The sequence below is a fragment of the Chenopodium album genome, chromosome 12 (genome assembly GCF_948465745.1).
Source record: "Chenopodium album chromosome 12, dcCheAlbu1.1, whole genome shotgun sequence".
Taxonomy (NCBI): domain Eukaryota; kingdom Viridiplantae; phylum Streptophyta; class Magnoliopsida; order Caryophyllales; family Amaranthaceae; genus Chenopodium; species Chenopodium album.
This window is the reverse complement of record NC_137845.1, coordinates 54,995,078-55,012,268: the sequence shown is the minus strand read 5'-3', so window position 1 is coordinate 55,012,268 and position 17,191 is coordinate 54,995,078. Positions and strand designations below refer to the sequence as shown.

Below are 17,191 nucleotides of genomic sequence, written 5' to 3'. Positions count from 1 at the left end.
TTAGTGAACATCACTTTGATGTCTTAGTTATAGAATTAGAGTTAGAGGAGGTGAAAAGGCTATAGGTTACTCGAATCATCACGACCCAAACCCAAAACACAAATTCAAACCCGTTGGTTGTTGCAATGGCTTGCTTTGCATCCTAAATTTGAGTTGTTTCAAATTTTGTTTACAACCCTCAAAGCAGCGACGAAATTAGAGTGATAAGCCATAACTTTGATGAGAATGATGTTCTTGGATTTGGTTATGAGTGCATGAGCCATGATTATAAAATCTTACGTTTATTCCATAATAAACGTCGTGGTTGTTATTATTATGCCATGTTTAGCTTCAAGTCTAGTTCATGGAAGTATATTAAACTCTATCCGTTTGACTATCATAAAAATATTAAGAAAACATTAGTTTTCTCTAATAATGTGTTTCATTTGGTACCTCTATCTAACAAAGAATATGCTCCAATAATAGGTATTGGCCTTGAAAAGGAAATGCTCTTTGAGTTACCCTTGCCTAGTCGTGATTTGATAATGTGGGATCTAGTCCATATAAGGGGATGTCTTCATTTAGTGTCTTATATTGAAAAGCCGTATGAGATAGACATATGGATCATGGGAGTGTATCGTGTGAAAGATTCATGGACTAAATTGATTCACTTGTCACACGAACAAATACCGAAAAGTGTACCAGTAGATGGTCACGATTTTATATTCTCAAGGCCTTGCGCGTATTCAAAGAATGGACGGGAGATCCTAGTAGGTATAGGAAGACTAATCAAGGCTTCATTTTGGTTCGATCTACGCAGTCATCAATCAAGGAAGCTTGAAATTGATTGGGAAGCAGGTAAGTATCAACCCATACCGTTGCTCGGTTCTTGTGATTCCCCCCACCAATGATGATTTGTTTGGTTCTGGTGACTCCCCAACTTACCACTGGGGTTCCTGTGACGAGGACGAGGACGATTTGCTGACTTCTTGTACCGACGAGGAAAACTTATTTTAACCTGCTTTACTACTCATGTCCCTTGTTTTTAAGCTCTTATATTAAAAAAACTTGGATATATATATTTGTATTTATTGAGTTTATCTCAGCACATAGCCGCTATGCATTTACAAAGAGTATAGGAGGGCAAAAATATAAATTTGACAAGCTTCTGGAGAAAAGCCGACTCTACAGTGATACATTATATGTAGTTATGTATCATTATGCATATATAATGTACCATTAAAGTATAAGTTGTCTTAATAGTACTTTTTGTGTACTATTATGCATGTAGTGGTACTTTTTACCATCCTATATGTTGATTATTTTCCCCCAAAATACTTATCACCTCTCACCTATTATGCATGTAGTGATACATTTTTTCATCCTATATGTTTGCTAAACAATAGCAGCTATGCGCTAAGGGTTAATCCTAATTGAGTAGTGTTGGGTGTGGGCCCAAATTTTCTAATTCTATTATTTTGATGGGTATTTGTTCATGTTCTAGAAGCTTTTGGATACATATAGTATGATTAGTATTGCTCCTAGAATTTTCTACTAGCTTGTATCATGCAAGACGCTAAAATGTTCTAGAGAATTCTTGGAATAAGGCTACAATAATAATACAATACTACATGGTCCGTGAACGTTCTAGAATATTAAGGCTACAAGAATGATGGAGGAATTTTTGGAATATTCCAGTCATTTCTTCCAAGCTCCATCTACAACTATAAATACGAGTCATGGGCATTCAATACTCACAAGAAAGCATACCATATACACAAGTCTTTCATCTCCTTATAATTCTCTACCAATTTACCTTTTCTCTACGAATTCACTATATTTTTTTTACTACTTATCTTGCTTTGTTTTATCTTTCTCTTGTTATTTTATCAATCTCTCTATTTTTAATTTGCTTCTGCTAACCCAAACAAGTAGTGTAATACAACCTATAATATACGAATAGTGTTATTTCATTCTTTGGGATTTATTGGTTTGTCTTAATGCATAATTCTCCCTCAGTTTGCAGTTTAAAAAACATAAGTCTTATACGCGGTATAAGAATATAAATGTGATAATATTACATAATACAAATAATTAAGTATAAAATTATTAAACTAAATATGACTTGCTGCTTGGATAATTTAATAATCAATGTGATTATATCACATAACTAGTTTAAGTCCCGTGCAATGGACGGTTATTATTAAATTTTATAAAGAGTTATTGTATTGAATTTTGTAAAAAAATTAAACTCATAATACTAATTCAAAAATAAATATAACTTTAATTTTATATGTAACTCTATCAATGTCAAGATTAGTAACACTTAGACTTGATTTAAAAAAAGAGGTCTTTGAAGTTTTTATTTTTTGTAAAAAAATTCTAAGGATAGTACCCGCACATGTTGCGTTAGTATTGATACGACTTTTAAGAGTGGAAAATAAAGTGTGTATATATATATATATATATATATATATATATATATATATATATATATATATCTTAACAAAATGATTTTATTTTTAATTGAATTAAACATTATTGCAAAAGTATCAAAATTGAAAGAAGAAAAAAAGTTAATAATATTATCGAAGACTAAAATAATATATAGTAGTATTGTTTAATAATATTTTCCTCATTTTTTTTACAAAAATAATAACAAATAAAAGACTACTTATATGTAAAAATATATTAGTTGGGTTTATATGGAGAATTATTATTGTTAAGAATTTTAATTGGAAGAAAGGTATTTTAAATTATTATAAAATGATTTTCTTAAAGAATTTTGCGTAAAAACGGAAAGTAAAATGGGCGGGAAAATTGTTAATGAGATTGTGACAAGTGTCATTTTTTATTCGCTTTTAGTATAGGTTAATTGATTGATACATTTAACTCTGTCGGATATAACAATCACCATAACCAATTGATGCAATAATTATAATTAACCTACACTCTCTAAAACATTACAGGTTGAAGTTTTTTTCAACACATAATTTGCCAGCTCCTTTCACACACCGGACAAAAGACTTTGTATTCTGTTTTTTCCCAACGAAAGTTGCAAACTTAACAAGTAATAATATTATTTTTTATTAAACATGAGATATGGAACACCGAAAATGTATGGAAATATATTTAATTAGTTTATATTATTAGAGATCCTAACTAGCAATGTATTATACATTGTAAACTAGATATACTTATATATTTACTTTATACATTATAGAATAGGATTTTCTGATAGATGAATGAAGTAAACAATGAAGGAGAAAACACATTAATCTGATTCAAGATGCGAAGAAGAATAGGGAAATGCAAATTACAAATGATGTGGGAAAATTATAATGGGAGGATAAATGTGTCCCATTTCAGATACCATTTAATATTATTGGTCCATATTATTTTAATTATTCATTTTCTTTATTTAATTTTTAATAGAAAATAAAATTAAATAGAATTTACATAATTTATATTTCAAAGCATCTTTTCCTATAACACTGATTGAGTAATCCCAGTAATACTGACGAAGTAACCCCTACAACATTATAACTGTAATTCCCTGTATTTTTATACGTATTCTATTTAAAATAAGTATTTTGTGAAGTATTTAAATAATTTGAAATGTTTTATTTACGGTATTTTAATTATTTATTTTAAATAAGTTTGGAAATATTTTTTATAAAAGGAAAGTTTATGTAATTAATTATTTTATTAAAGTTGGGGTTTAATTTAGGAAAGTTTTATTTTAGTAAAGTTTTATTAGGAAAAGGATTAGGAAAGAGTAAAAAGGGAAAGTTTAGATAAGAAGGGTTTTTAGAGAAAGGGGTATAAATATTCAACACTTGGGCAAATTAAACTTTGCCCAGAGTGGAGAAAACCCAATGTAAACTTTCTCTCCCTTGTCCTTTATTTTTATTTTCTTTTTCTTTCTTTTTCCCCTTCCCGTTTTCGGCTTGCACCACCGCTGGCCACTAGCAGCACCAGCCGGCACGGCGGCGACCGGTAGTGGCGCCGGCCTGCTATCCGGCTGCTTCTTCTCCCCTTTGAAAAAAAAATAAATTAAATCTTTGTTTTTAAATCTTGTTTAAACCTTAGATCTAATTATAAATTAAGGGTTTTGTGTTAATATTATGATGTTTGATTATAAGTAGTATGTAATTTAATTTTCAGATTTTAATTTTAATTAAAAAGCCCCAATTTTGAAACCCTAGATTCACAAATTATTAATTATTGAAGGATTATGATTAAGGGTGGTTTAAACCTTTGCTTTAAGTGTTTTAAAGCTTAATTACAACAAGTTTTTATATAAATATATTGCTGGAATTTTTGGTAGTACATTAAAAATCAAGTTTCTTTAAGGAATTTTAATCAACCATTAATTGGGATTAAAGTATGATGTTTTAAATATAATTTCAGCTTATTTTATTTAAATTATGAGGGGTTTAATAATAGTATATATTGCTGAAAATTTGTGTAGAGAGGATTTTAATACTCTTTTATTATTTTAAATTGTAGGAGACTTCAAAGTAAGTAATTTCTATTAGTCGTGGCAATATTAAGATCGTATTCAAGATACGTTCGCGTACTTAGCATAATTTTGATGATTTAGTAGCATGCTAGATGTGATTAATTGAATACAAGTAGTATCATGCTAGATTTGGAATGGAAATTGTGATTTGGTTGTTATTGGTGATTGAATTATGAAGCATGATTTATTTGTGATGGATTAATGGTTGGAAAATAATAGTTTGGAATGTTGAATATGAATCACACTTTTATTTGTGGCATGATAGAAAACATGTTTAATTAAACTGAATGTTTAATTTGGATTGGAATATATAAAGAGAATTTTATTATGGTTCATATAAATTTTATTGATGCTATAAGCATGAGAAAGGAGCTATTTAAGTGTCTTTGTACACGAGGAATAAATTATATTTTTGGTGCCTTAGTGCACTTAAGGTGTTTCTAAAACCGAGGGATAGGAATTTTGGCGCATTATGCGTTTAAGGTGTCTTTGACACCGAGGTAGATTAAAAAGGGTTCAACATTAAATATTATGTGGTCACTAATTATTCAAGAATTAAATTGGAATGTTTAATTGTTTGGAATAATTGTAATGATTGTTTGTGTTATGGTTTGAGAGTCATCACCAAGTCTAATAATATATAAATAACGTAAAGTGAAAGAGATTACGCACCAAAACTCTTGGAACGTATATACCTTGAGTATGAACATATGGGGGAAGTTATGGGGTTTTATATTTAACCATAACTTCTAATGGGAGTACAGGACCCTGTATTTTCCTTTTATTATTATGCGTAGGAATTCCCCCACTTACGAGTGGTTCTTTTATACTGGCACGGTTAGCTCCCGTGTTAGTACTCCTTTATTGGGGTAGGTTAGGGGGGAAACCCGTTCGATGCGTAATCAAAACTAAATAAATTAATTGGTTACTTAGTTGAGAAGTTTTGTTGAATGTTGTGTTCTTGATAAACAGGTGCAACAAGGTAAGTTGTATATTGATAGGTAAATGCATGTTAGTGTGTTTAATTACGCTTATGTACTTAGCTTTGTTGATTGTGTGTTTGTTGGCCTTGTCTTTACCTTGGCCCTATGATGACCTATTTTTAATGGAGAGTAGTGGAAACAAGTAGAGAAAAGCTTTTCAGGTGATGAAACATATTCATGATGGGCATGAGTGAAGAGTGAATCATGCTAGTTTTCATAAGTTTATGATGTGTTATTGCTTTATTTATATTATGATATTTCTATTGCGAGACTAACATGAAGGTTTTAAATTGGATTGGTTTATTAAGGGCCTACAATGGTTCCAAGTTGTAGGTTTGACTTTGTTTTACTTTGGTTTGACTTTACTTTCGTGAGTTGACTTTTTAAGTTGAGTCGTTTTAAAATATTTTAAAGGAGAGTCTTCCGTTGTGTGTCTTTGATAGTTGCCTTAACTGTTTTCACGGTGGCGGTAATATCTTAGATTTTCCTATTTAAAGTTTTAAACAGGGCAAAACAGATATCTTAAAAGAAAGGGATTTCTAGGGTGTTTCAATAACACTAAAGAAGTAACTCCAATAATGGTTGACCACACGATATAGCTAGCCACATATAAGAATTTGTGATAAATTCTAGATCTAATTTCTCTCTTTTTATTTTTTATTTTTTACAATCTATAACTAATACTAAAGTAGCAACCGCTGATGTCATCTTTTTTTTCAAAATCGTACACGTGGCGTTATCTCATGAAAATATTTCCCGCTCAAACGCTTTTTTTTTTTGGAAACAAAATACTAATTAATTTTAAATAGGTAATAGCTATTATTTAGGTAATTAATTTAAAATAGTTACCATTGATATTAGGTTGTTTGAGTCTTTATATGAGTTGTTAGTGTAGTTGAGGTCAATTAAAGTGAACTTGTGAACATTTTCAACTCAAAAACATATGAAAACAAAATTTACAAAAATCCAAAATAAATAACTGTGAAACCCGTGCATCAACACGAGTGCTAACCTAGTTACATTTAATTCAACTCCATTTTTTTTTAAATTTTCCCCTTTCATACTAAAGAACCCTAATTATTTTCAATTATCTCAATTCATTCTTTCTCTTCCATCCATAAATATCAAAAGCACCAAAATTTCAATTTAATGAATACTCCAGAATTTACTACCCGAGGTTGGAGAATTCAACAAAATTTATTGGATTATTTTTTTCGTATGAGATATTCATGTATGAAGTGTATGTATGTATAAATATGTTGGGGCCATATTATTATTATTACTTTTTTTAGGGGAAGAAGAATAATATCAATATATAATTAATAAATAGCATATAACATCTACAATAATAATATAAATCTATAAACCACAAATTTAATTTAGAGAAAATACATCCAACTTTGGACTTGGCTAATGGTGAATCTGTTTTTAATTCAAAATAGTATGTAAGAACTATAAACTGGGATAGAGTGAGTATACATGTAACACCCCGACCCCAAACAAATTAGGAAGGGGCCTAACTTCCCAGGAGGTCACCCATCCCAAGACTACTCCCAACCAAGTACGCCACAAATTTAATTTAGAGAAAATACATCCAACTTTAGATTTCGCTAATGGTGAATCTGTTTTTAATTAATTCGGAATAGTACGTAAGAACTATAAACTGGGATAGAGTGAGTATACATGTAACATCCCGACCAAGACTACTCCCAGCCAAACACGCTTAATTATGGAGTATCTTGGCAAATGAGCTCTCTAAAAGGAAGATGCACCTTGTTGGTATGAATAGTATATTAAACTCCTTTAAAGCAATCACGAGGGGTATTACATACACCCTGATATGTCTATTTTATATAATGTTTTACCCCCATCCCTTGGTCATAATTAGTGGTGTTTTTGGCTCTTTACAGCCACTTTTATTACTAATTGGCGTTTTCTAGTGTTTTCATAGTTTTGGTTGAGTTTTGTAGGGAATTGCACATTTAGAGCATTTTCCCGGGATTTTATGGAGCAACTATGAGCGTTGGAGGAGCACAACCACTTTTCGTAGCCCAGGGCCGGTTAGAGTCATCGAACCTGTGATTAAGGGCTCGACATATGAGATACCGAGGCGTTGGACCGAGTATAAAAGCCCCAAAGAGGAAATCCAGATTGGGCTTAAAATCAAAGCCCAATCGAATGTCCAAGAGCCGCCCAAGAGCCTCCCCTGGTCAGGTTGCCCTCGCCCTGAGGCGCGCCCGACTAGGCGGGGCGGATGAAGAAGAGATGCCCTCTTCGCCCGATCTCGCGCCCGACCGGGCGCGAGAGGAGCTCTACGAAGCAAAAAAGGCGCGCCTGACCGGGCGGTGCCTCGCCCGACTGGGCGCGTGTTTTAAAGGAGTAATTTTCGACGATTTTACTTAGTTTCTAATTAGGATTTCTAGGAGCTTGGTATAAATATGTTTTGAGTGTTTTTGGTATATTTGACCTCTTCTCTTAGCTTTTCTCTCACTACTTAGTTTTTTAGATTAAACTTCTCTCTTGTTTTCTCTCTCTACAACTCTACAACTTTTTTCTTAACTCAGTACATTATTTCCGTTAATTTTGGTAACAATTTCTTCTCTATTATTTTCAGTAATTTAATTTCTTTATTTCATCATGACTTGTTTAATTTCTTTGATTAGTTTAGATTCAATGATGTGTGAGTAGTTTTCTTTCTAGGGTTGTGGGAATCCATAACTAATATGAAGGGGTAGTTTATTATTGTTGATTGTCAATGATTGATTAATTTCCTATTGATTGATTTAATGCTATGCAATTAGATTAGGCCTGGTTTAATTGTATGAGTTATGCAATATTGATTTGAGATTTGAGAGATGAGAATTAATGTTTAGACTTAGTTTCAATAGGCGGACTAATTTATAAATGGTTAAGTCGAGATTCGAGAGATGAGATTTAATACCGGTAAATTAACTCTGTGATTGTAATACGTAGCGAAAGCCCTTTATGATCTGATTAATTGATGCATTGATGATTGATTATTATGTTTTACCCTAGAATATTATTTATTGGTGAACCTATACCCTAGGCTTTTATTAATTGATTTTCTCCCTAATTTATTCTTCCTTATTATTATTTCAATTATATCTATAATTTAGTTACTTTATAATTTAGATTATTTTAATTAATTAGGAATAGAAAGACTTGTTTCCCTGTGAATCGACCCTTTTTCCCTGTCTGCATAGTAGAGGAACTTAGGAATTATTTTTTACTAGGTGATACGACTTTATCATGTCACACCCTCACTTGAGAACGGCAACACTCTTGTTGCGCCTGGAAGCCCGAGGACTCCGGTATTATGCCTAATGGCAACTGGGTAGCCAAAGTGTTACATCCAATTTGGATATGGCCAAATAACCCCAAAATTCTCCCCCGCTAGGCGACTGGCATACGATTAATTATCCATAATCAGCACGCGGTCGCAGGGTTGCTCTGATACCATTTGTAACACCCCGACCCCAAACAAATTAGGGAGGGCCTATTGTCACGAAATGCGCATCAAGGGACAATAACTGTCCCCACAAACCAACACAAGTCCTTCCGGCGCATTTTATCCTCACTCATGTGCCCCCTGAGAAAACTTCCCAGGATTCACCTATCCCAAGACTACTCCCAGCCAAGCACACTTAGAGTATCTTGGCAAATGAGCTCCCTAAAAGGAAGATGCACCTTATTGGTATGAGTAGTATATTAAACTCCTTTAAAGCAATCATCAGGGGTATTACAATATGCCTTTTCTTTTTTCAATGTATACTTTTCAATTGATGACATAACACAATATACGATATATCATGAACCACTACACAAACATGAATTCCTCCATAGTATGTGAGTGATTTTGACTTAAACTTGGATTAACCTAAGTTCAATGTAATGGGATCAACTGACACCATTTTTTTTTTTAAATCTTATTACAAATAATTAAAAAAAATAATGATTATTTAACATTAAATTTCTATCCATACAAATAATTATATGTGTCATGTGCAATATAATATATATATATATATATATAGTTTTACGTAATTTGTTAAATTTAATAACTTTAATATAATTTTGTTCAAAAATGATGCAAAGACATACATCTAAAATTATCCATGAGCAGTTCAGAAGCCTTATAACTTTTTCATGTTGATTGAATCCACTAATAAATCAAAACACCATTAGCATCAAAGTTAACACGTAATTTCAACTTAAAAGTCTTTTGAATTTTGTAATTAACACCCTCCTTCAACTAACAATACTTAAATATAAGGATATATACTATATAAATAGAATATATATTTACAAACCACAATGTTCTAATAAACAACTTCAATCGATCAACTTTAACAAATCAAAAAATTCAAGATAAAACTGAATTCTACCAATTCAATCGAATATCTATCAATTTCTCCGATCAAAAATTGCAATCGAACAATTAAGTCACAGTGAAATCATCATTGAATGAATTACGATATTGAAACAATCAAAAACTCCAAAATGCAAAAAACTCCATTAATAGCAAGATAAACTTTAGAAAAAGTTACAAATTTTGCCATAACAAACTATTTTGATGTGGCTTCTTGCAACTAAATGTGAAGATGAAGAAGAGGGAAATGCAACTTACAAATCAAGTGTGAAATTTATAATGTGAGGATGATTTTACAATTATGCCCATTCAACTTGGAAAATTAAAAGCTAGCATAAAAGTGTAACTATGTACTCTATCTCTCTTACCGAAAATTTTAAATATACAATTTTTTTTATATAAAACGGGCTTATAATAAATATTGTACATCAATTGTAAACTTAATATATATTGATCAACCAATATATGTAAAGGTTACTAACATAACTTTTTTTTGGTAACATCCGGTATTCCGGTGATTATTCCTGCCATTATTTACAAAGATTAGCTATTTCATTCTTTTTTAATACAGAATGCAGGCCCTCACTCCTCAGTCCACACTATTTGAGGTTTTTCGTATTTCTTGAGGGTAAAGGGCAATCTAGCATAAAAGATAACAAACCAAATTTATATATGAGTTTACTCGTTTGGTTGGACGTGGCAAATTACACTCAATAGTTTACAATTTCCAAAGGAGTTCAAGTATTTAGGAAATGGAAACACCACAAGTTAATACCATAAAGCATCCCCCTCCTAGAAAAGGTCAGCAAGGATCATGGAACCCGATATTTTCCACAGCACCAACGGTCTTGGCTGCACGTCGCTTGTTCAGGGACTGCATCAAGGCCCGGTTCAGCAACTGGCTACGGATGTCCATGAACGAACGTATCCTGCTAAATTTCTTCTGCCCACTTGAGCTCATACTCTTGAGGGTACCAGATAATCCATTGTATTTCTCATCACACTTGAAAGTCGTGCTCTCACGAGGACAAAACCTAGAACACTCCTCTACTTTCAAATCCGAAATGACATCCCTTACTTCTGGACTCTTCAGTGAAGTGTACTCAAAATCAGAGCAAGAGCTTGAGCTACACGAGCTTTCTGAATATGCATCTTCAGCATTAACCAAATGTCCTGTAACCAAAAAGAATTTACACAAGTACAATTACCCCCTGAGAAAACACTAATCCTCCTAAGTACATACATATTATTCTCTCTGTTCCACTTCAATAAGACCACATTTCTAACTTGGGACAGCACGTCCCAAAATATAATGCCAATCTACAAATTAGTTCAACTTAAATTATGAACTTTCCCACAGTACTGCTACTACTATTTTTAGGATTTGATGCACATAACATGGGCATCTCAAGCCTAATTCTTAAAAAATGGACTGTTATTAGATATGGAAATTTAGAGTGGGAAGAAGAAAGAGGTACAGCTTAAAGATTTGGGCAAGTTTACTTTCTACAAATTCTATTTAATTCACCAGCTCACCAGAGCTATTTAGACACTAAACAAAACAATTAGACTTGTTTTACAGCATAATCTTAGGAGAGCCAATAACAACCCTTAATTGTCAATTGGTCATTCAATCAATCGTGTATATTTAGTTTACAATAAATTACAGCTTCATTGATACTAGAGAAAATCCCAAATATGAATCAATAATACAAATGCGCACAAGAAGCATTACTCTCACCAAACTCTTTAAGTCTAGTTATACTTCCTCCTTTCAAAATAAAATTTGACTTTTGGACTATCCATTTACTCAATTTGACCATACATATATTCATGTAAACTGTAGTTGGATTAGTCTCAATTTATAATTTTGAAATATCCTCAGTGTTTATTAATATTTCCCATATATAATTAAAGATATTAATAGTTAAGTTATGCATAGGTAACTGCGGAAGTCTAAGTGTTGTATCTATTTTGAAACAAAGTGAGTAAAAATATTGTATCTTGATAGGAGCTTATATATGTACCTTCAAGCCAATCATGATTTACGTTCAAAGGAATCTCACGAGAGCAAAGTACTTCACATGACTTGGAGGAACCAATGGGAGACCCATGGGAAGGTGAACAAGAAGACGGGAAGGGAGGGCCATTTTCATCATCATCATTATAGTCAAAACTGTGTTGTTGCTGGCTTTTGGGTGAATCTAAATCTTTCCATCCTGGAACTAAAGAGGATATCTCCTCCTCGATCATATCAGCAATCTCATGCGGCTCCCAGTCAGTTATATCCAGTTCCCTCACCATCTCAGTAGCAACTTCCATTTCCGTGTCATTAATGATGTCAAATGGGAAGTGAATAAACCTTACAGAACCTTTACAGTGCAGTACAAGCAAAACACCAATAGCGTGTGTTAGAATTTTTAACAAAGATATTGAAGTAATAGACAACTAGCCACAGTACAAGATTGGATAGAGAACAACAATATATATTAGGCATGGCAGATCATAATATGAAATTTGACTACCAGCATTGTTTAATGTGCCCTAAAATTACAGTGTAAATTGTAAGATACCCACAACCATTCCAAGATATTTAAGCATTTTAAACAAGATTGTCTTGATATTCAGCCGTAAACTAAAATATGTCTTATGGTTAACTAATTGGCAGGCTCTAAGAATAGTTGGAGCCATGCCCAATAGAAAAAGGACTGAACAAGGAGAAGTATAAAGATAGATAAAAACATACCATCTTTGTCAGAGATTTGCACCTTGAGGAAAAGGGTACTATCTTCTGGATTCACAGTTCCAGTGATTGTCATGTCAGTACTCCTAATAGGTTTATCAAGCAGAAAAGGCATATCAACTAAAACACCCTTTGGGGAGTATATTTGAAGAGGTTGTTCCGGCACGGGCATGAGATCCTCATCAGGCGCCAGAAATGGATCCAACAGTAGCTCATGGGCTGATAACCTCTTTGAAACAGTTTCCAAACATTTTCTAACAAACTGCTGGGCTTCAATATTTTGGATGCGGTAAAAAGCTTCAGGCTTCTTTCCCTGGAATATTCAATAAGGGAATGGGTCAGAGTGGAAAATAAATATAGAAATACAATAGAAAAGCCCTCATGAAAACTCACCGATGTCACCTTCTTGTAGATTTGGGCTGGGTTTGAGCATTCGCTATAGGGATATTCAGAAGTAAGCATCTCTAAGACACACATTCCAAAAGAATATACATCTACAAGCTCATTATATTTCTCCTCATATAGTTCTGGTGCCATGAATTCTGGAGTCCCTGTCAAATATAATTATAAACAATTCAGTGAGGTACGCCATAAAGTCCACAGAATTACTAGCAAAAGAAGTGTAGTATAAAGATGTCATTTAAAACATAACAAAGAATAGAAGCGTAGTCAGAAATATTATACTTCGCACTTTGCATTAGTTTGAGTAAATCAATTAAAATTAAAGCTTAACAGGTTTGATAAAATCCTACATTCAAAACACACAGATTTGGATAGATGGCAGATTTGCAAAATGAATAAAACAACGGTGGGCCACAGCAATTGCAAAGCTAATTAATAAAACAACTGCGAGTGTTGTCTGCTCAGCTTACAGCCTCTGAGTAACTTAGTCTAAATTCATATAAATTCAAAATCAGAAGTATCCTTAAGACAGAGGATGACTAAAGCCAAGTGAAAGGTTCAAGTTCCATTCACAGTCTTCCCTAAAAGCCCTCCAATTGTATACATGTGTCAGAGCTAGTTATAACATATATGAGCAGGAGATTGACCTATAACACTGTGGGCATGTTTTGAGCGAAGAATAGCTGCTAACCCCAAATCACCAATCTTCACCAGTCCAAGATGGCCGTTAACAAAAATGTTGTCACACTTGAGATCCCTATGTATCACCGGAGGATCATGACTGTGCAGATAGATGAGACCACGGAGGATTTGACGGGCCCAATTCTTGATAGCTCGAATATCAACTTGCTGATACTTCTGCCTATATCTGTGATCAAAGTGCCACAACACAAGGCATTAATTTTTGGACTTTAGGCTTTAGATATTAATGGTATCCAATAATATAAGATGTGGATTTGAATGGGTTAGTATCTATCATAGTATGCTTGATCAAATTACTAATTTATATAATTATTCTTAATCTCATTGTAGCCTAAATTCTTTCTGATGTCATAAATATTTGAAGAATCTAAAAACACTAAGATGCCAGAAGAATATTTTTAGTAATTTAACACATGAGATTAATTAAGTAGAAATGCCATTTTTGAGACACTTGTTTGGTCAAGTAAAAACACCATTGTAAATCACTTATCTTAAGTAGTGTGAATGTAATGCTACTTGTCAGAATCAGTTAAGTTTTCCTTAATCTCAAAAATATTATCTTATTGTGTACACTTCAATGATTATTTCACATGCACAAGCCTAAAAAAGGTATTGGAAAGCGATTGAGAACAACTAAATAAAAAGAAATTCATACTACAGATCCAAGTATTAATCGAAGAAAAGAGTTAGTGATTACTCTCTCAAAGTGCCTGAGGTGAACATTTCAGTTATGAAGTTGAAGGTTCTCCGATCAATATCAATCCACGAGTTGTAAAATTGTATGATAGAATCATGATTAAGGTTCTTCAGTAGATGAACTTCAGAGTAGAGTCGTTGCAGTTCATCCGGAGAACGAAGAACGTCATTTAGCATCACTTGGCTCCATGCTACCTCCATTCCAAGCACCTCATCAAATGCTCTATAGACACTCTTCATGGCTCCTTTGCCAAGAATGTCTTTAAACTGCCAGATTTTTGACAACCAAACTTCTCATATCAGTTAACCAACCAATAACAGCTACCAATTGTATGATTTATAGCTTTGCATACAAAGATTGTCAGCATAACTTATCAGTCACACACAACAGAATTAGCAATGAAATACCCACCTCTCCCAGACTCCCACCAAGGATCCATCTATGACAAGTACACAATGAATCAAGCAGAACAAAATTATAATCACTTTCACTTCCCTCAATTAACACAAGATGACCATACTGCATAATTGACATTCAAAGTGCAGTTGTGAAACATAAAGATACATACTACCTTTGTTTCTCAATAGAAACATCACTTTAAGGGGACACGTTTGCCAACACACTACTTTGAGCATTAACATCTTTAATTATGCTTTGATAAAAATTATACGGAGTAATAAATTTATATTATGCACATATACATTGAAATAAACTCTACAATAATGAAATTTATTGTTATACATAGTGTAGGAATAACGTAAGAAGTTAAGATGACGTATCTATTGAGAAACAAAGGTAGTACAATGGAAGGGTTCTTCTATTACAACAATAACCAACTTTCCACCAATACATGTGATACTAATATAAAATGCTGCTGGTTGGTGACGATAAATAAGGTAAGATTGACATGCTATCGCAAAGATTTGTGGTTTAATCATGCTAGTTGATTCCTCAATACACCACTTATTGATAGCAATAAGAAACCATATAGATCCACATCAATAGTATAGCAGCACCGTATCATTGCTATGTATAACCAGCACTGGTACAAAATTATTCATTCCAGAATAGCCTTGTTATAATTTAATCCCATATCAGCAAAACAAACAAACAAACAACTATATACACATTTTATTGACGATTGCGACTTCAAGGCATAATAGGAATATATAATACGGTTTTAGCCCCTATTTAAAAAAAAAAAAAAATAAAAAAAAAAAAAAAAAAACTTGTATTAAGCTAAAAAAAAGTCTGATACTAACATCCCAACTTGTAATGTTAGCTCACTTGCACCAACCATGGTAAGCCATACATCATATCATCTTCTCAAAGTCAAACTCATTACCTACTTCAAGTTGTCTCTAAGAAAGAATATTTAAGTCAAGAAATATACTCCCTCCGTTCCATAAAGTTCTACTCACTTCCCATTTTCATCCAATTCACAAAGTTCTAATCACTTCCCTCTTTCGATTTTACGAAACTTAACAAAGAACAAGGTAAGATATGGTAATAAGGATACCATACAAGAATCAATCCCCCCCAAAATAGAGGAAAAAAAATAAATAAAACTAATAATTTCCTATAAAATTAACTCTATCTCTGGCAAACAACTCTTTTGCCACCTCTACTTTATCGAACAAAACACAAGATCATAATCCAAACCAATAACATAACATAACAAGACACATCAAACAAATAGTTCCAATTCTACAAAGAATCAAGTGCAAACATCAATTACATGCAATATGACTAATTAACATAATAAATCACAAATTACTCAGAAATAAATTACAATAAATTGGAAAAATGAGAAACTTACACGTCCATAACGACCAGATGGATCTACTTCAACATACTTCATATGAGAATTTGCTCCTCCACTTTGAGTCTTAATTCTCATATTGTACATGATTATATATCAAACAATTTTAACTAACTTTTAATTGCTAAGTATTTATATATGTATCTAATTAACTTTCAGTGGAATTTTAATAAGAAAAATAAAGTGAGAAAACACTAGAAAATCCGGGGTTTTCCTTCATGAAATTCAAAGAAGAAAACGCCCAACCACAACCAGAAAAGCGTAGAATAATTAATTCTTAGCAAATTTCTCGCCATTTCTACTACTGAAGGTGAGTAATTGTAGCTATTAGCACTGATTTTATGAATCAAAGCCATAAAATTCAAAGAACCCAGGTTATAAAATACGAATTTTTTTTTTAAATTACAAGAATTTAAGGTCAAAATTCAAAAGGGTTTTGTGGGTTTATACTAATTTTTCAGGAAACATGGAATCCTGAACTTGAAAAATCTGCGACCTCGATTAAAAAGTGCCATTTGTGGATTGCTGAAAAACCCAAAAAGTGGAAAGAAAAACAGAGAAAAAGGTTTTATCTTTTTGGAATTTTAAAGAATAATTTCACAGGAAATTTGTCTGATTCATAGGAAATTAGAGGAGGCAACCAGAAAAAGAGAAGGGAGTAGAATGAAGTAGCGGTGTGAAGGTGTTTATAGAAACCGATTGAAATGGCAGGTAATCTTTCTACGTTGGCATTGTGTGGGGCCTTTTTTTGATCTTTGTGGAATGTGGAATCCCACCACTTGGATTTAGAGGCGTTAATTCGGTTGTTCGAAATGATTCGATTTAATTTTAAACTTCAATCATACTGTACTAAATTAATAAAATTATTTTGTTCATGTGTTGAATAGAATATTTTTCAGGTCGGATTTGATTTAGGTCGATCGAGTTAGATTTTGACACCTCAACTTA

At 32.6% G+C, this 17,191-nt stretch overlaps 1 protein-coding gene across 1 annotated transcript; it reads right to left on the bottom strand.

Moving 5' to 3' along the window:
- Window positions 1-10,525: 10,525 nt before the first annotated feature.
- Window positions 10,526-16,919, bottom strand: LOC145570648 (putative serine/threonine-protein kinase WNK5). Its single transcript, XM_081629783.1, has 7 exons — window positions 16,241-16,919; window positions 14,422-14,687; window positions 13,670-13,890; window positions 13,014-13,171; window positions 12,624-12,933; window positions 11,905-12,249; window positions 10,526-11,050 (listed from the first exon to the last, which is right to left on the bottom strand). Exons 1-7 carry the CDS (start codon window positions 16,328-16,330, stop codon window positions 10,680-10,682), a joined length of 1,761 nt encoding a protein of 586 aa, XP_081485909.1. The 5' UTR covers window positions 16,331-16,919; the 3' UTR covers window positions 10,526-10,679.
- Window positions 16,920-17,191: the final 272 nt, after the last annotated feature.